This window comes from Maylandia zebra, linkage group LG15, assembly GCF_041146795.1.
Source record: "Maylandia zebra isolate NMK-2024a linkage group LG15, Mzebra_GT3a, whole genome shotgun sequence".
Taxonomy (NCBI): Eukaryota; Metazoa; Chordata; class Actinopteri; order Cichliformes; family Cichlidae; genus Maylandia; species Maylandia zebra.
Genome location: NC_135181.1, coordinates 28,856,588 through 28,877,762, shown reverse-complemented (window position 1 = coordinate 28,877,762; position 21,175 = coordinate 28,856,588). Strand labels below are relative to the sequence as shown.

At 40.7% G+C, this 21,175-nt stretch overlaps 1 protein-coding gene across 1 annotated transcript in view; it reads left to right on the top strand.

The window, feature by feature from the left end:
- The window catches only part of tnfrsf21 (tumor necrosis factor receptor superfamily, member 21), a 194,306-nt gene that overhangs the window by 27,866 nt on the left and 145,265 nt on the right, over window positions 1-21,175 (top strand). The window contains exon 3 of the mRNA XM_024805712.2: window positions 20,390-21,080. Coding sequence (XP_024661480.1) covers window positions 20,390-21,080 — 691 coding nt within the window. The remainder of the gene's footprint in view (window positions 1-20,389; window positions 21,081-21,175) is intronic.

Here is a 21,175-nt window from a genome sequence, read left to right as displayed (position 1 = left end):
GGATTCCAGCCATAACCCGCCACGTACCATAAGAACTCCGAAGGTGTCCTTTCGCGTTCCTCAGGAACGCCGCGGGACGTGACAAAACGTCGACATGTTACGCCTCGGGAGTGAGAACGCTCTGGATATTTACTCAAAAGTATGATGATGCACAGCAAATTCAAAAGTGTTAAATGTTTTGGTGTTAATAGTCTTCTTGCAAAAGTATAGTTAATTTTACTCTAAGCAGAGTCACATTCTTTTAATGTAACTCTGAGGTGTAAAATGATAGTAGTTAAAATCGAGTGTTAAAAATGAGTGTTTCTCTGTCAAATCTGGAGGTGTTACAATGGAAACATTAACTCTTGACCTCTTAACTCTGAACTCCTACAGGGGCTATGACACCAATAGTGTAAATTCACAGACTCCGCCCCCAGCACGGCTCCAATCGAAGCTGAAGTGAAGCCGTTTCAGAACATTTTGCTCTACATATTTGAGTTGTTTGCCATGCTTGGTAAGTCATTTTTTCAAAGATTGTTTCAATTATTATTATGAGCTTTTACTTCTGTGGCTCTTTGGAGTTGAGACAAAGCTGTGTGAAAGACATTAGCCATGTTGCTCGGTGATAGCATAATATTCTGTCTTAGCTAGCTGAAAGGTATTGTTTGCGGGCAAATACCACAGCCTTGAAAAAAAGCTTGCATGTGAATTTTCAGTCAAACTTTTGGTCAAATACACCTAAAACAATGTCTGGAATGTGAAATGTTGGTATAATGGTGCTACTTGAAGCCTGAAAACGATCGCCCATAAAAAAAAACAAAAAAAAAACACGAGCAAACAGCAGTAGCAGGCGTCCTGACTCGATTCTACGTTAGCATAGATCCCTCCAGAGTTTTGTGCACACGGTTTAGGTAAAAATGAAAAAGGTTGAGGTTTTACATTTAGTTCAGTATTACCTGTTGCCTGTGTCTTTGTCTTTTGGGAAAATACTTTACACAAGTAATGGCTCAAAGAGGATTCCTTTTTTTTTTTTTTTTTTACTGTGCTGCAATTGTTTACTGGATTATTTGTGCCATTAATTAGTGTCAACTAATTTTTATTCAATCTCCGCACAGGATATGCTTGTGAAGATGGAATATGGGGGAGAGCAGAAGTGCGTTGAAGTTCCACAAAGGGATGAATGAAGGACATGCATATTGTATTGAAGAAATAAGTGATGAGAATGCTGTTATTTGCATTTACTATGTCAGACCTTTTGATAAACAAAATTCTAATGAAAGTGAGAACATGTATACTGTTACATCTTTCAGAAATGTTTTGAAATTGTGGTGCACAGTTCAGAATAAATGTTTTTCAAAAACCATTGCATCTTTTTAGTAAATGTTTATTTCCAAAAGAAATTTCTAGACGTTCAGAACAGTAAAATTCCCGCTTTTTAGAATGAATTAGAAGATAACTCTTACGTAGTTAAACTAAAATACTCTTTGAGAGTTAATATATAAACTCTTAACACCAAGTGTTAAATTATCAACTCCAGACAGATTTGGTGTTTAACACTAAATCAGAGTTAAATTAACACTCTCTGGTGTGGACCCATATAGACACTTTAATAGTGTTGAAATCAAATCCGACAGTGTTAATTTGGACATGCTGGATTTGCTGTGTGTTAATAATGTCTGAGACATCCAATGCTAGATGATCCATATAAAAAAAATTATGATGTAATTCAAACAGTGGCACATCATTAATATTTAGGGAAATCCAATTTTTTAAGTTGCACCAAATACATTGTGTGATAGGGCATAGGGAAAAAAAAGATGTTCTAGGGTTTCATTTTCATCAGTACAAAAAGAACACTGATCCACCTCAAAGCCAAATCTCTTTTTTTAGAAATTCTGCCACAGTATTAGTTTTGTTTAAAGTGTGTTTCTTTAACTTTAGGTAGAATAGGCTATTTCATAAATTTTTAGTATGCTTTATCCAGTGTATATGAAATAACTAAATTAGAACCATGCCATGTAACCATTCTGTTGTAACTATGAAATATTTTGTCTTTGAAGAAACTACTAACAAATTTCTTATTGCATTTTTATCAAACAGCTGACATTGCCCTAGCAATAAATTTGGGAGCACTGATGAGAAATTATTGTATATCATAAAAATTTTAATCAAATGAAGCAGAGGCAGTGGGACCAGTTCACAAAATTTGTTATATTCTCTTTGAGAACAGTTTAGACAATATTTTTCTGAAAAGTCTGTGTAACTTAGAATGACACCGTTATCATCCAACAAATCTGTTATGAATATAATATTTTTGTTCAAACCAGTCACTCTTGAAAATTGATTTTTGATTAAGTGTTATTACCCTATTATTCCATAAGGTTGAATTATGGGGAGAAGTTGTGGGTAAATCTCATTTTCCCAAAAATGCAACGTCTGTTTTGGAAAGTTTGATATCTTTATGGGGATTTTATTTGCCGCAAAATCACATTTCAAAATAAAGTCTAATCCTGTATACTATTTTATTAAACAAGAATCATGGGATGTGGAGCTAAGTAGAGTCTGGCTGTGACAGACAAGATTTTAACCATTTAATTCTAAGGGTGCCAACCATAAATTCCAATTCTGGAGTTTTGATACCACCTTTATTGTATCCCTTCACAAGCTGAGATCTTTCTATGTAATGGGTTTTATTCCTCCACAAAAATTCGAACACATTTCTATTTATGGTTTTCATGGTATTTATCGTTTTTTCATTTTTATATCGTTTACGTGGCGCAAAAAAGGTTGGGGACTGCTGTACTAGCAGATTGCTGAGTAGAAATCCTTGTAGTGTTTTGAAATATACCACTTTTTCCATCAGTTTCCTTGTCAGGAAACAACTTCCTGTTCAGCAGAAATGCCTCTGGTTTCAGTGGTGTGTGTGAGAGCGTTTCAGTTGTGTGTGTGAGAGCGTTTCAGTTGTGTGTGTGAGAGCGTTTCAGTAGTGTGCGTGAGAGCGTTTCAGTAGTGTGCGTGAGAGCGTTTCAGTAGTGTGCGTGAGAGCGTTTCAGTAGTGTGCGTGAGAGCTAAAATTTCAGTAGTGTGTGTGAGAGCGTTTCAGTAGTGTGTGTGAGAGCGTTTCAGTAGTGTGTGTGAGAGCTAAAATTTCAGTAGTGTGTGTGAGAGCGTTTCATTAGTGTGTGTGAGAGCGTTTCAGTTGTGTGTGTGAGAGCTAAAATTTCAGTAGTGTGTGTGAGAGCTAAAATTTCAGTAGTGTGTGTGAGAGCTAAAATTTCAGTAGTGTGTGTGAGAGCGTTTCAGTAGTGTGTGTGAGAGCGTTTCAGTAGTGTGTGTGAGAGCGTTTCAGTTGTGTGTGTGAGAGCGTTTCAGTAATAATGTCCCTTACGGCACCTCATACAAACAGACCAAGCACTATGGCTCATAATACAATTACACCTTACCTGTTTGGACTATATTTTTATATTTCATTTTTACTTGCTGCCAGGAACGTTTGGGGCCTGTTGGGTTGCACCTGCGCTCAAATCACATCACAAAATCAAATGTATAAAATAAAAAATAAAATAAAATATAATAAAATAACGTGTTAAATGGGTGGAAATCCCTAGATCAATGTTTAAATTAACACTCACGCATTGACTCTGTCGGCTTTGTTTTGCCATGCATGCTCCCTTTGTTTTGCAGCTGAGGCTGTGTTACTTTTTTTCCGCGGAATTTGCATGTTATCGGCATATGCTGCCATCAGAATTTCGGCCTCAAGCGCTGTAAGATACATTGACCGCGCCTTCTTTCCCTCCGTCTCCATGGTGACTCGCTTAATCTGTGCTCCACTAATCAGGGCTTTATGTATCCTCGTGCGCGCGCTTAACTTGGGGTTAAAGCAACTCCGCGTTGATTGAACTAATTGTTATCAGCCTTTCTGAAACCGAATATTCCGAGTTGGACAGTTCGGGGTTACTCAACCCTGAGTATCGTTTTTCACTCTGAGTTTTCTAAACCAGCTTCCTGAAATAGGGCCCAGTACTGCAATCTTCTGCAGGAGGCTGTGGTAGTCATCTGTGGAGAGGGAAGGCATCTTGTTGCTAGTTAGCCTAGCGGTTAGCACCTTTCCAGGCTATTGAGGCTGTTCGGTGCCCAGACGCTGTAATCAGGCTTCAGCTGTGTCTAGGCCACAGACACACGGAGCGCTGAGGATAAGGTAACTATAAAAATGTTGCTGTTTCTGTTAAGAACACTTTAGTCCTAATGATCTATAAGTGTCCAGAAGCTATCGCGGGTAAGCTCATACGGAAAAAAGGGAAAAAATCAGCATAAAAATCAATAAAAATCAATAAAAGAAGCAAAGCATTTAAGAGCAAAGAGATGAAGCGTCCACACTCACAAAAGGGGAGGAGCAAAAAGCAGTGAAGTGTTCCTGATGTTTCTAAAGAAGAAAATTAAGGAAAGAGATTTGTGGTTCATTATATTCTCAGAAGAAGGCAGCAACAGAGAGAATATCATGGTTTGATCCGGGAAGCCGACGCTGTATCACAGCCGCTTTTATACATATTTGAAGATTTCATTGCAGAAGTCTTAGCAGAACTAGGACCACATCTGTGGAGACAGAGAAATAATTTCAGAGCCGACTGGCCAAGTTTTAAGCTACAAGCATGCTTGTTGTCAAATGAATCTGATCGGTCAGATCTGTTTATTTACATGTGGGAGATCATCAAAAAATCATGATTGATCTGAAAAAAAAAATAGTTGCTGCAAATTTGTGGTATGAATTTGCACTGAACAGCTGTAATAAGAAAATGTCAGCATGAAAAACAATATTCCATCCATTCGCTTATCCTTTTCAGGGTCGGTGGAGCCTATCCCAGCTGTTATAGGGCGAGAGGCGGGGTACACCCTGGACAGGTCGCCAGTCTGTCGCAGGGCCAACACACAGGGACAAACAACCATTCGCACTCACATTCATTCGCACATTCACACCTATTGACAATTTGGATTATCTAATTAACCTATCCCCACAAGCTGCATGTCTTTGGACGGTGGGAGGAAGCCGGAGTACCCGGAGGGAACCCACGCAAACACGGGGAGAACATGCAAACTCCACACAGAAAGACCCCGGCCTGATGTTGGAATTGAACTCAGGACCTTCTTGCTGTGCGACAACAGTGCTAACCACCGTGCCACCGTGCTGCCTGCAAAACAATATTCTTACAGATTATTGCATCCTGAGTGTAAAAGCTTTTTGTCTCTAGAGCCAAATTTTTACACAGCTGTATAATAAAATTTCAGAGGTGACCAATTTGAGTGACAAGTGGCTGCTGCTTTTCAACTCAACAAGCTAGCTAGTCAGCACTAGTATACAATAAGAACTGCAAGCTCTAAAATCCTATCTGATGGTAGCCATAAAAATATTCAGAGAGGTGAAAAGCTTACTGAATAGCTTTGTTTTGAAAAAATGTTAGCCTTCACTGTTAAAGATGTGTGAGTACCCTCTATCTAATTAACTGCTAAGAAGCTAATACTAGCGATGTGTTATTATACTACTGTAATTAGCTGCACTTGGAAGCATAATACCATTACTCATGGATTTCTGAATCATCCACATTCCACTGGAACAGAAAGAGTTCACTATCAAAATGCTTTAGCTTAACTTAAAGAAATATGTTCTCTGCCTCACATTTTATTTATTGCTGCTTCCTACTCTTACTTTTTAAAAATGTTATTGCTTGAGTTGGAAGTTGCACTTAGTTGCCTTATTATTTCCCAAGATATAATGGGGTGTCAGAATCTTTTAAAAGTGAGATGTGTTGTTGGGACCTATGTGGCTGTGTGTGGATCTTCATAATACAGACTCTATGAAAAAGGGCAAAACTACCTTAAGGGGTAATTGCAGTGGTTCAGTATTGCACTGACATGTTGCTTGATGGCTGAAACCTAGAGCTTAAATAGGAAAAACATTTAAAATAGAGGCAATAGAATTGTTAGCATGACCTGTAATTGACATGCTCATGTGTTCCAAACCTCTAAACACATTTTTTCCCCATGATTTCTTTTTTTGTTTGAGAGCGTAAGTCAGTTAAAATGTTAAATTGACTTTATTGATAGGAAAATACTGTGGTTTAGCTACTCAAAAAATCAAATGTAGTGTCTATGTAATACTGCTAAGCTATGGAATCGGTAAGTATGTTGAAAATGGTCTGACCTATCGGCTCTACTTGGGAGCAGAGTTGGACCCAGGCGTCTATGCAGTAGCTGGAGTTGGAAGTAGAATTACAGGTTTTCTGCTTAGGGAGTCACAAAGTCGGTTGTGTTTTCTGGAAGTGACTGTGTGTGTGTGTGTGTGTGTGTGTGTGTGTGTGTGTGTGTGTGTGTGTGTGTGTGTGTGTGTGTGTGTGTGTGGCGGGTGGGAGTGCTCAGTGCGATCCTGCTCTGCAGTGGTAGTGCAGTGGTGTCACACTGATGCCTCTGTGATGTACAGCGGGGAAAATAAGTATTTGACACATCAGCATTTTTATCAGTAAGGGGATTTCCAAGTGGACTATTGACACAACATTTCCACCAGATGTTGCCATCAAGCCAAATATTGACGTCATACAATCAAATCAGAACATATAAGTATACAAGTTAAACCATAATAAATAAAGTGAAATGACACAGGGAATAAGTATTGAACACACTTTATTCAATACTTTGTAGAAAAGCCTTTGTTGGTGATTACAGCTTCTAGACGCCTCTTGTATCGATACACCAGTCGTCTGCATTGCTCAGGAGTGATTCTGGCCCATTCTTCCACACAAACGGTCTTTAAATCTTGAAGGTTCCTTGGGCCTCTTTTATGAACTTTAATCTTCAGTTCTCTCCATAGATTTTCTATGGGATTTAGGTCAGGTGATTGACTGGGCCATTCAAGCAACTTGATTTTCTTTCTTTGAAACCACTTCATTGTTTCCTTGGCCTTGTGTTTGGGATCATTGTCTTGCTGAAATGTCCACCCTCTTTTCATTTTTAGCTTCCTGGTAGATGGCAGCAGATTTTTATCCAGAATGTCCCGGTACATCTCTCCATTCATCCTGCCTTCAATAATATGAAGTCTGCCAGTACCCCTTGCTGAAAAGCAGCCCCAAACCATGATGCTTCCACCCCCAAACTTGACTGTTGGTATGGTGTTCTTGGGGTGGTGAGCAGTGCCATTTCTTCTCCAAACATGGTGTGTAGAATGACTGCCAAAAAGTTCAATTTTGCTTTCATCTGACCATACTATAGTCGTCCAATAATCCACAGGCTTCTCCAAATGCTGTTGCGCAAATTTTAACCGAGCCTTGACATGCTTTTTGTTCAGCAATGGAGTCTTGCGTGGTGAGCGTGCATGGATGCCATGGCGGTTCAGTGCATTGCTTATAGTTTTCTTTGAAACAACAGTACCTGCTGATGCAAGGTCTTCCTGAAGTTCTGTCCGAGTGGTTCTTGGCTCTTGGAGAACCCTCCTGATTATTCTTTGGACTCCTCGGACAGGGATCTTGCGTGGAGCACCTGATCGTGGCAGGTTTATGGTGAACTGATGCACTTTCCATTTCCGGATAATGGCCCCCACAGTGCTCACAGGAACATTCAGCATTCTGGAAATGCACCTATAACCATTCCCATCAAAATGCTTTTCAACGATAAGATTACGAAGATCTTGAGAGAGTTCTTTGCTTTTACCCATCATGAAGTCTTTCCTGTGTGCCTTCTGGGTAATGAGGAGCCTTTATGGGCCATCAATTAGGACTAAAGCAGCTGATATCAATTAGTACTGATAGGGGACAGGATTTCTCTATCAATACTGACAGATTTCAGGTGATCTCCTGGCTTTCTATGTCATTTTGCCCCTTGTTATCTCCATGTATTCAATACTTATTCCCTGTGTCATTTCACTTTATTTATTGTGGTTTAACTTGTATACTTATATGTTCTGATTTGTTTGTATGACGTCAATATTTGGCTTGATGGCAACATCTGGTGGAAATGTTGTGTCAATAGTCCACTTGGAAATCCCCTTACTGATAAAAATGCTGATGTGTCAAATACTTATTTTCCCCGCTGTAAATACAAGCTTCCTGGCTAAAGACTCCACCCTCAGATCTTTCGCTCTATCCTCTGCTCTGTGCTTCACTCTGTGAGTCACAGAGACATCAGCCAAATATCCACTGGGATTCCCTCTACAGTTTCTACCAGCAAAACTTTAACCTTCAAGTTCAGCTAGCACCAGCTAAACATAAATAGATCCTGAATGTCTCAGAAAGTTGATTCTGTTCATTTGGAAGTAACGTTGTCAGTGAGAGAAACATTTCGTCACTCACCCAAGTGACTCCTTCAGGCTCAGCTGACTGCAGGTTTCCCCAACCTTATAAACAGTACCGCTGCATAATAGCGCTGCATAATAGTGCTGCATAATAACATGCACCATGTGCACTATTACCTAACAATGAGTCACAAGCCACAATTTCACGATTGTTAATATACAAATTGTCATGAGCATTAATCAAGTGGCCATGAGTTCTGTTCACGGAAACTTAGGGAGTGACTGTAACATGGTGAACAATGTATTCAGAGGAGGGGGCCAAACGTTTAAAATCTTTCAGCTCAACTTTGAGAACTTGTATCTCTATTTTTATTAATGTGTATTCTCAAAGTTGAGATCATCAGAGTCAAAGCTGTACAATGCTTCTATGGGGGCAGGGAGGACGTTATAAAAAAACATTTAGATGTTTTTTCACACAAGTGTGTGACTGAAGAGGGGAATCAGATCACACAGCATCTTAAGTTTTTTATGCTCTTCTCTGAAAAACAGTCAAAATGAATTTATTTCACCTGCTTTGGTGCAAATGTAAATGGCCACAGGTGCATGGGAGGCGAAACAGCAAGACACACCCCCAACAGGTAGTTATTTAGCAAGTTCGAGACTATTGCAGTGAATTAGGTGAAATGGATTCACAGTTTGCTTACATTTTTTGGAGCAGTGCATATGCATCCAAGTTCCCCACTGTTCCAACTGGCTTCAAAGAAGCCCTGCGACTGCTCCTGGTTATGAGTAGTAAACTGGATTTCAGATTGTAAAGTTGGTTTACCTCTACTTTATGAATATGTGAAGTAGCTATAAATGAAGATTTAGGTCAACGGGTCAGGCTGGAAGCTGGTGAGGGTTTCCCTGTATGTTGTTAATGCCTATTAGGTTGAGTAACTTGTGGAGACTGCCAGACAACAGTAATGTTTGCAGAGGCAGGACTACAGAGATGGAACAGAACATACATATGATAGCCCAGGTCTTTTCCAATCCGTTTGTGTCTGACTCTGATTGAAGGTCTGTGCACCAGGCAAATGATGTAGTTGATCAACAGTGTGGACAGAGAGAGAGAGAAGGCTGTTGTAAAAGGAGGAGTGCTGGCAGAGGAAAGACAGAAATTGATTCACACACTAAATCTGCTGAGGTTTTATTGTGGATCTTCAGACAGCGTCTGTCTGTCCTGACAAAGTACCATTACTGCACTTTGCTTCCTCTTCTGCTCCTGTGTGTCTTTGTTGCCAGTTTGTCTTGTATCTAAAATGCAGAAAGAGGGAGGATTAAAAAAAGCAGAGGGCACACAGCCAAATGGGACCATGTGCGGCCATTAGCTTACTCACCACTTCCCCAACATGCTGACTAACAGCCGTTGCAGTAATTACCTTCATTGGCTTAAAAGCATAGATGCAGACAGAAAAGGGTCATGAGGTCAGTCTGCTCCCTGAACAGCTTTACCATGAGAGAAATAGAATACAATAAAATCCTTCCCTTTACCAGGAGATGTTCTGTTTTTTGTTTAAAGGTCCAAATGTTCTGTTAAGTGTGTGTTAAGCAGTGTTCTGCTTAACACACACTCCAGGGCCTGATCAACCCTGGCAGGGCCTCTTTGGATGAGGGTGTCTAGTGATAATGGCCGAAACACCCGATGAATCCAAGGTCCACTACTGACGATGTGTCCCAAACTGGTGAAGTGTCTGGGCTGCCTTTCCTCATAACAGTCATCCCTCAAGATTTTCTCCATTTAAAGCAATGCATTATCAGGGACTGTAACATCTGGTCCTTATTACTGAATCTCCACACCTTTAAGAATTGTTCAACGTTACCAAGCTCCCATAAATCACAAGGGCATATAATAGAATTAAATAGGTATGAATTCAGTTGATGGTTAAGCAAGAAAGTATTCAGAGCACCTCACTTGTTCCACATTTTGCAATGTTACAGCCTTATTCCAAATTGTATTAAATTCATTTTCACTTCAAAACTGCACATTCCAGGGTGGCCTTTTGTTGTGGGCAGTCTGAGGTACACCTGTGCACTACTCATGATGTCAGATCAGCATCCTGATGTGGCACACCTGTGAGGTGGGATGGATTATCTCAATATAGCAGATGTGCCCACTACCACACATTTGGACTGATTTGTGACCACTGTTTGGGAGGGATGGTTATATTGTGTATCTGGAATGAATTTTAGGTCTCTATGTCCATCCCATGGGGAATGGGAGCAAAAACAAAAGTGTTGCGTTTATATTTTTGTTCAGTGTATAATATCAAACAAAAGCCATTTTCGGATCTCTACAGAGATGTTCAGGTTCAATCAGGTTCTGGGAAGAGGGCCATCTTCCCTTACATTCCTATAGAACTGGACGATTTTTTGCAATCACACTTGCTGCCCCCTTGTTGCCTTTAAAAAGACTACAAGTTTCAGGCACTTCTGTGTTGAATTTACTTTTAAGACCTGGAAGTCGCTACCATCTGCGGCTGTGTCAGGCTTACAGGGTCACAGACTACTTACCATATTCTATGAAATTAATGGGGAAACATGTATAAGGAGTATATGCTTTATAGTCCAGCATGACGAGAAAGTACAGTCATCTCTTTTACATATAACAAGGATAATCAGTGAACATAAGTGGAGATCTTCGTGTTAAAAAAAACTAAATTAAGTAATAATATTTTCCTATTTAGTTTCATGCTGTATGATTTTATTTGTGAAGAAAAGCTATCGAGAACAGTAGGCAAACAAAATATGTGAGCTAGCTTAATGTTGAACAGCTAGCTTAATGGGATGAAAAGCGGTCCAAGTCAGGTGGTGTTGCTCATGATCCCTTACTGTACCTTAAAGGTGCACAGGGATATATATCAAATGGTAAATTTTTTATTTTTTCTTCCAGCATAACAACATCAGCACCAATGGTAGGGGAATGGGATAGAAAATTTCAGAATCCTCTTGATTAATACCATCACTTGTGGTAATCTCCAAATGCTTACTGTGTCAGTAATCAAATTCTATAAACAAACAGTAGCCCCGTGGTGGGGAAATATCCATTGTGTTCTGTAACAAGCAGAATGTCTCCATTTACTGCTGCGTGTGTTTTCACTTTGAACACTGATGTGAGTGAATGCATTGACATGAGTGACGCAAGTGAGTTATGAGTAGCGCCTCGAGAACATGCTCTAATGTTTATGGATGAGGTTCTTGGAACGAACACAAAGAAGCAAAGGAGTGGTGTGGCAAAGGGCAACAGAGTCCTGAAAGAATGGAAAGCTTTATCCTTTTTAGCACTAATCATAGAAAGAGTTTGGCTTCCATTGACTGTTTAATTGCAAGTAGTCTGTGGTAAGTTCCTTCACATATTCATATAAGTAATTTCCAATGACCAAAACATACATGTGTGGTCCGTTTATACCCACCCATTCCTACCACATTGGTATCACTCTGACCCCCTGCTTCCAAAGCAAAGAATTAGAGTTATCTTTGCTCAGGAGGATCTTATGAGAAACGGTGTCAAATGCCGCACTAAGATCGAGAAGGATGAGAATGGTTAAAAGACCAGAATCAGCTGCCATCAGAAGGTCATTAGTAATCCTTAACAAAGCCGTTTCTGTACTATGATTGGGGCAGAAACTAGGATGAAATTGTTTTTAGAGATTATGGTCATTGAGGTATGAGTGAAGCTGGGAGGCAACAACTTTCTCAAGGATTTTTAAAATAAAGGGCAGGTTTAGAATAGAATAGAATAGAATAATCCTTTAATTGACCCACAAGGGGAAATTTGGTTGTAACAGCAGCCAAAAAGACACATATACAAACAAACAGTACACAGGACACGGAACAGAAACATACACAATTTTTCTTACATATTTACATTAAGGACAGTGGTCACTATAAACAGAATACTGTACAGTTATTAAATTAAATAAAAATAACTACAGATAAGAGGCAAACCAGGTTGTAGTGCAAATCGGTTAATTAACTTATTGCAGTTACAGCGCAGATGTAAACATCTATGTCAAATCAAAATCAAATCAAATCACTTTTTATTGTCACATCACATGTGCAGGTACATTGGTACAGTACATGTGAGTGAAATTCTTGTGTGCGAGCTTCACAAGCAACAGAGTTGTGCAAATACAATAATGTAAACAAGCAAAATACAAGAATGGCTACATCTGAAACTAATAAATATATGTACAATATATAATAGTATATGCATTTCTGGATGTGTATACTAAATATTTTTCTACGTGTGTGTGTGTGTGTGTGTACACATATTTTATAAATTAAATAGAGTAAACAATAAATAAAATATATAAATATATACAGAGTTGGTTGAGACATGTGCAAAACAGTGGCATTACTGTACAGTATGGAGTGCATAATGTTAAAGTTCCAGTAGTGAAGGTGAGGTGTCTATGACGTGTTCAGCAGTCTGATGGCCTGGTGGAAGAAGCTGTCTCTCAGTCTGCTGGTACGGGACCGGATGCTGCAGAACCTCCTTCCTGATGGAAGTAGTCTGAACAGTTTATGGCTGGGGTGACTGGAGTCCTTGATGATCCTCCCCGCTTTCCTCAGGCACCGCTTCCTGTAGATGTCTTGGAGGGAGGGAAGCTCACCTCCAATTATCCGTTCAGAGCACTGCACTACTCTCTGGAGAGCTTTGCAGTTGTAGGCGGTGCTGTTGCCATACCAGGTGGTGATGCATCCAGTGAGGATGCTCTCAATGGCACAGTGATAGAAGGTCCTGAGGATGCGGGGGTTCATGCCAAATCTTTTCAGTCTCCTGAGAAAGAAGAGGTGCTGCTGCGCCTTCTTCACTGTTTTGTTTGTGTGTACTGACCACGTAAGATCCTCAGCCAGATGTACACCAAGAAACCGGAAGCTGCTCACTCTCTCCACAGCAGCGCCGTTGATGGTGATGGGGGTGTGTACTCCTCTGCACCTCCGGAAGTCCACTATCAACTCCTTTGTCTTTGCGACGTTGAGGGTGAGATGGTTGTCTTGACACCAGTGGGTCAGGGCGCTGACCTCCTCCCTGTAAGCCGTCTCATCACCATTGGTGATAAGACCCACCACTGTAGTGTCGTCCGCAAACTTCACAATGATGTTGGAGTTGTTAGTGGCTGTGCAGTCGTAGGTGTAGAGTGAGTATAGGAGAGGGCTCAGTACACACCCCTGTGGAGCACCAGTGTTCAGTGTGATGGGGGATGAGGTGATGCTGCCCAGTCTGACCACTTGGCGTCTGTCAGACAGGTAGCTAAGGATCCAGCTGCAGAGGGAGCTGCTCAGTCCTGTTGTTTGTTGGGAGCAGTTCTGATTGTAAGAGCAGGTTTGATATAGGGCGAAGATTATCAAAATTATTGGGATCTGCACCAGGCTTTTTGAGAATTGGAATGACACAAGCAGGATGAAGGAACAATTCCAGTGTTAAGGGAAGAGTGGATAATACTAGTTATGAGAGGAGCCAATGAGGGAAGACAAGCTTCAGCTAACACAGTGGGAAGAGGGTCAAACTGACAAGTGGATGATTTAGATTTTTGAATAAGATTTGATACATCAACTATGGAGGGAAGAGTAAAACTTGAAAATGACTGACAGTAAGACAGTGAGGAAAACAGAAAGTCTACTTCACAGTTAGAAGCTCCCACAGAGTTAAGGTGTTGGTGGATATCAGTGATTTTATGAGTGAAAAAAAGATATAATAGAGTTGCAAAAGTCAGCAGAGTCCATATGAGAGGGGAATGAGCCAGGAGGTTTTGTAATTTTACGTAACAATGAAAAGAGAGACCTGGAGTTACCTTCACTAGAACTGAATAAACCAGAATAGTATTCGGATTTGGCTGAAGCAATGCAGTCCTTATAAAACAAAATATGATCGTTATACGTTTCTTTGTGTAGGGTAAGTCCGGTTTTCTTGAACAGACGTTCCAGTTGGTGTCCTTTAGCTTTGAGATGGCGCAGGTTAAGAGTAAACCATGGTGCTGAACGGGAAAATGAGCCAGTTCGGTGTTTAAGTGGAGCAAATATGTTAAGAAGGTTATGGAGGTTGACATTATATAGGGAGTGCAGAATTATTAGGCAAGTTGTATTTTTGAGGAATAATTTTATTATTGAACAACAACCATGTTCTCAATTAACCCAAAAAACTCATTAATATCAAAGCTGAATGTTTTTGGAAGTAGTTTTTAGTTTGTTTTTAGTTTTAGCTATTTTAGGGGGATATCTGTGTGTGCAGGTGACTATTACTGTGCATAATTATTAGGCAACTTAACAAAAAACATCACATCACATCACATCACTTTTTATTGTCACATCACATGTGCAGGCACACTGGCACAGCACATGCGAGTGAAATTCTTGTGTGCGAGCCCCACAAGCAACAGAGATGTGCAAACGCAACAACACAAACGAGCAAAATACAAGAATGGCCAACCTGAAACTAATAAATATATGTACAATATATAATAGTGTATGCATTTCTGGATGTGTATACTAAATATTTTCCTACGTGTGTGTGTGTGTGTGTGTGTGTGTGTGTGTGTGTGTGTGTGTGTGTGTATATACATTTTTACAAATTAAATAGTAAAAAAATAAAATAATAATAATAATAATAATAATAATAATAATAATAATAAAATATATAAAATATACAGAGTTGAATATGTGCAAAACAAGTGGCATTTATATACAGTGTGGAGTGCATAATGTTGAAGTTCCAGTAGTGAAGCTGAGGTGTCTATGACGTGTTCAGCAGTCTGATGGCCTGATGGAAAAAGCTGTCTCTCAGTCTGCTGGTACGGGACCGGATGCTGCAGAACCTCCTTCCTGATGGAAGTAGTCTGAACAGTTTATGGCTGGGGTGACTGGAGTCCTTGATGATCCTCCCCGCTTTCCTCAGGCACCGCTTCCTGTAGATGTCTTGGAGGGAGGGAAGCTCACCTCCAATTATCCGTTCAGAGCACCGCACTACTCGCTGGAGAGCTTTGCAGTTGTAGGCGGTGCTGTTGCCATACCAGGTGGTGATGCATCCAGTGAGGATGCTCTCAATGGCACAGCGATAGAAGGTCCTGAGGATGCGGGGGCTCATGCCGAATCTTTTCAGTCTCCTGAGAAAGAAGAGGCGCTGCTGCGCCTTCTTCACTGTTTTGTTTGTGTGTACTGACCACGTAAGATCCTCAGCCAGGTGTACGCCAAGGAACCGGAAGCTGCTCACTCTCTCCACAGCAGCGCCATTGATGGTGATCAACAAATATATACTAGAGCTGGGCGATAGAACGATAATGATATGTATCGCGATATAACTTTTACTCGATAGAGAAATTAAGCTATCGCGATAGACCTCGCTGCTCTTGTCCTCAAAAAAAAAAAAAAAAATCCAAATTAAGTAGCGCAGAGCCAAACCAATCACAGCCGCAGCGTCACGTCGCGTGACTTGTTACGTACAGCACAAGTGCCAAGCCGCACGTGTGTTTGTTTGGGAAGCAGCCAGCGGGTAATGGAGCCAGCGCGTAATGGAGGAAATGAGTGTGCCGACTAGAAAAATCAACCGAGCATGACCGAAGAGAAAACAGATGATGGTTCCAATGCCGGAGAGATTGTCAAACGGAAGAGCCAAAGAAGTTCCGTAGTGTGAAGGTATTTCGGCTATTTCAAGTCTGACAAAAAATAGAGTAGCGTGCACTGTAAATTGTGCCGAAAGCAAGTCTGGAAATACAATAAACTGGTGCATGCGTCACACTGTGCGCCACGTTATTGTTTCGGTGAAATGAATTTCTACAATACTGTTACTGTTAATTCTACTCTCTGCAGTGTTTAAATGCTTACATATACACACAGTTACTGTCCCTCCACACATACGACTCGGTTCTGCTTCTATGCCCCAGCTTTGTTTACTTTTTCCCACCGAGGCTTCTAGACTTCTGATTGGCCAACATTTCGGTACGGTTAGGAATCTAGCGCCACCTGCTGCTTTGGGATGTTCATAGCAGCGTTTTCCTTCATTTCTGCCTTTATGTGTGTACGGGATTATTTTTTAAAACGTAAACGGAAAATCTCCGTTTTCAAAAATACCCGTGTACGTGTGGACGTAGCCTCAGTCTCTGACTGGAAGCGCTAATTCGTCATTCGGCTTTTGTCAGACTAAAGTAACTGTTAAAACTGTTTGAAAAGCTCAGCTATACAACAAGGAGAGATTGAGAATTTCCTTTTAGTTCTCAGTTTATTTGATATTGACAAAAGTTAGTCAGTTTTGTCTGTTCTTCTGTAAAACAATCTAAGATTTATTTTTAGAATTAATATTTTGTTTCTAAGTGGAATTGACAATTTAGTCTGTTTTGTTTGTTCTATTTTGAAACGTAAACGCTTTAGTGGCTGCCTTTTGTGTAGTTTGCAATATTTGCCTTTATTTATCTGAAAAAGTCTCATGTTCCTTAAGTACATCTACCCTGTTGAACTTATTATGGGAAATAAATATTTAAATAAAAACAAGCTGCTGATTATTTCACATTTTACTTGTGAGCAACGGCACATTTAAATCTTACAAATATAGTTATTTGGCTTATATCGTGATAGATATCGTTATCGCCTGAAATGAAAAAAACATATCGTGATATGAAAAAATCTCATATCGCCCAGCTCTAATATATACCCATTTCAATTATTTATTTTTACCAGTGAAACCAATATAACATCTCCACATTCACAAATATACATTTCTGACATTCAAAAACAAAACAAAAACAAATCAGCGACCAATATAGCCACCTTTCTTTGCAAGGACACTCAAAAGCCTGCCATCCATGGATTCTGTCAGTGTTTTGATCTGTTCACCATCAACATTGCGTGCAGCAGCAACCACAGCCTCCCAGACACTGTTCAGAGAGGTGTACTGTTTTCCCTCCTTGTAAATCTCACATTTGATGAAGGACCACAGGTTCTCAATGGGGTTCAGGTCAGGTGAACAAGGTGGCCATGTCATTAGTTTTTCTTCTTTTATACCCTTTCTTACTCACTGTGGAGTACTTGGACGCGTGTGATGGAGCATTGTCCTGCATGAAAATCATGTTTTTCTTGAAGGATGCAGACTTCTTCCTGTACCACTGCTTGAAGAAGGTGTCTTCCAGAGACTGGCAGTAGGACTGGGAGTTGAGCTTGACTCCATCCTCAACCCGAAAAGGCCCCACAAGCTCATCTTTGATGATACCAGCCCAAACCAGTACTCCACCTCCACCTTGCTGGCGTCTGAGTCGGACTGGAGCTCTCTGCCCTTTACCAATCCAGCCACGGGCCCATCCATCTGGCCCATCAAGACTCACTCTCATTTCATCAGTCCATAAAACCTTAGAAAAATCAGTCTTGAGATATTTCTTGGCCCAGTCTTGACGTTTCAGCTTGTGTGTCTTGTTCAGTGGTGGTCGTCTTTCAGCCTTTCTTACCTTGGCCATGTCTCTGAGTATTGCACACCTTGTGCTTTTGGGCACTCCAGTGATGTTGCAGCTCTGAAATATGGCCAAACTGGTGGCAAGTGGCATCTTGGCAGCTGCACGCTTGACTTTTCTCAGTTCATGGGCAGTTATTTTGCGCCTTGGTTTTTCCACACGCTTCATGCGACCCTGTTGACTATTTTGAATGAAACGCTTGATTGTTCGATGATCACGCTTCAGAAGCTTTGCAATTTTGAGACTGCTGCATCCCTCTGCAAGATATCTCACTATTTTTGACTTTTCTGAGCCTGTCAAGTCCTTCTTTTGACCCATTTTGCCAAAGGAAAGGACGTTGCCTAATAATTATGCACACCTGATATAGGGTGTTGATGTCATTAGACCACACCCCTTCTCATTACAGAGATGCACATCACCTAATATGCTTAATTGGTAGTAGGCTTTCGAGCCTATACAGCTTGGAGTAAGACAACATGCATGAAGAGGATGATGTGGACAAAATACTCATTTGCCTAATAATTCTGCACTCCCTGTAGTATGAAACAAGTTCACCAGGGGATAAGAAGCTGTGAATGAATGGAAGGTCATAAATAGCAGATGAACGATCTGCAGGGTTAATACTACTAATTTTCCTAAATGTGATTACACAGGGAGTATCGCTTTTGGAGGCTGTTGTATTTACAATAAAATAAATAAACATGATCAGATTGGGGAAACAAATTGCCTTTACAGTGGTATTACTTAGACTTCACATGAGTAAGAGGTTAATGTTATAGCGTCCCTAAAAATCTTATGATTGGTTGTTTTGAAGTAAATAAGTGTAAAAGACTGCAACTGGTTGTTTAAAAGTATAAAATGGTAAAGCCATGTATGGTCTGTAGCATTTTCTGATAACATCACTCTGACATGACTCAGCTTGGGCCTGTGTAAATGTGTAACCCTAGACATGTGTGGGTTATTCCCCTAAACCCGCTGAGCTGAGAGGGAAGCCTTTGGGAAGAAAAAAGAACAAAGTTCCCCATGATACATCAGTTAAATTCTTAACTGTGGAAATGAATGCACACCATTTGACACTAAAGTTGTGACGAGCATGATGAGTCAGTGTAGTGACTAAGTGATATTAGCGATACCAGATGGAGGTATGAGTGTATCCATGTGGTCATGTCTTTTCTGTCTGGTGAGGGATGTTGAGTACCAAAAAAGGCAATGATAAACCAGAGAATGTTCACAGACTTACTATAATGTATTAATAAATTAATGAATAAGTATAATATGATTTCTCTATTTAGTTCTAATTTGTGACTCTGTAAAAAACCTAATATTAAAGTACATGTAGTATTTTAGGCATAGGAGTTGTGTCATTGTTTGACTGAGAGGGCCTGGACCTTCTGTGCTTCTCCCAAGTCTTGTTATCACGGGACAAGTAATCATTTTAACTGACACACATAAAAATGTATGTTTCTTTCTTCTAAATTTTTTTTGCTTAATTCCAAAGCAGGTTTAAGTTTAGGTTTTAGGGCTAGGGTTGGGACCATCACTGATGACAATTTAGACCTCAGATGGTTAACCTCTTACCATCCACAACGTCGCTGGCAACCTGTTGGTTTTGGTTTTGTTAGAGCCACATGCTCAAGAGGCAAATTTTCATAAACTACATGTTAGCTGTCATACATTTTTGCATTGAAGTTTTCATATTAAATTGGAATGCTTCAGTCAGGGCAAAAATTTATAAAAAAGCCATGGACAGCATAAAAAATAGTAGATGGTAAAGGAAATAAGTACCATAACAGGATATTAGTTAAATGGACTGGTTCTTAAATAGCGCTTTTCTACTTTGTCTGTGCACTCAAAGTGCTTTATACAACTAATTCATTCACCCAATCACATCTTCTAAGCTCTTAAGTGCTAAATATCTTACATTTATACACATTCACACTCAGATGGATGCATCGGAGAGCAACATGGGGCGACCGTGGCTCAGGGGGTTGGGAAGCGCATCTGTAACCGGAAGGTTGCCGGCTCGATCCCCGGGCTCTCTGTCCTGGTCGTTGTGTCCTTGGGCAAGACACTTTACCCTACCGCCTACTGGTGTTCGCCAGAGGGGCCGATGGCGCGATATGGCTTCTGTCAGTCTGCCAGGTCAGCTGAGGCTACAACTGTAGCTTGCCTCCACCAATGTGTGAATGTGAGAGTGAATGAATAGTGCCATTGTAAAGCGCTTTGGGTGCCTTGAAAAGTGCTATATAAATCCAATCCATTATTATTAGTATCTTGCCCAAGAATTATTTGGAATTTTGCACAGACTAGAGCAGTCTGGGATCAAACCACCGACCTTCTGGGTAGTGGTTGACCTGCTCTGCCACCTGAGCTACAGCCTTAATGTGGGTGGTTCTTGTAAAATTAAGTTACTTCATACTCCATCTTTCAGTGGACAGTACTGACAAAACCGCCTAATGTGTGAAACTGACATTGTGGATCCCAGTCTTAAGAATTCAGATAGTGTTTGGTTTTTGCTTTAAACACTTACTGCAGTATAATGAATGCAGCATCATTCAGGGGTTGACAATCTGTCCTGTTGCATAAATTTCTACACCAGAACATTTTTCAAAACATTTTTAGTCTTTCGCCTAATAGCTGCCTTCTCTTTTCCCCTCAGCTCTTATGTACAGTTGTGGTTGATATCTCAGCTCGGGTTTTGACCACATCCAGCACAGATGACCAGCCCATTTTTTCTCAACGGCACTATCAGCACACCGACCAAGACACGGGCACCCAGCTGGTCTGTGATAAGTGCCCGGCTGGCACCTATGTCTCCATCCACTGCTCTCCAACTTCTGTGAGGGAATGCAGCCCCTGTCCCAAAGGCACCTTCACACGGGGAGAGAATGGAGTTCAGCAATGCCATCGCTGCAGGAGTCCTTGCCCAGCTGGCTTTATTGAGAAAACGCCTTGCACAGCCACCCAGGATCGAATCTGCACATGCCCACCCAATACATTCCTGTCAGGGGATGGTGCTGCTGTGTGTAAGCCCCACTCTTTGTGCCCCCCAGGCAAGAGGGTGAAAAAGCAGGGCAGTGAGAAAAAGGACGTGGTCTGTAAGCAGTGCTCTGAGGGAACTTTTTCAGATGTGAAATCAAGTGCAACACAGTGCAGAAATCACACAGGCTGCCAGGTTCAGGGGCTGGTGCTGCTCTCACCAGGGACTAGAGAGAAAGATAATATCTGTGGACCCCTTTCTACAGCTCCATCCTCTGCCTCCACCACCGCTTCAGGTGGCTCAGGACTTGTACAGGAACCCATTATTTCTTCAATCTTTCCAGCACCCCTGGCTGGACCTGCACAAAAAGGTGAGGGATGGGAATTCTGTTTAATAATCTTCTATTTGAATTTATATAGTTTTCAACTTTAACTGTTTTTTATTTTAATGATTCTTTACATTTAT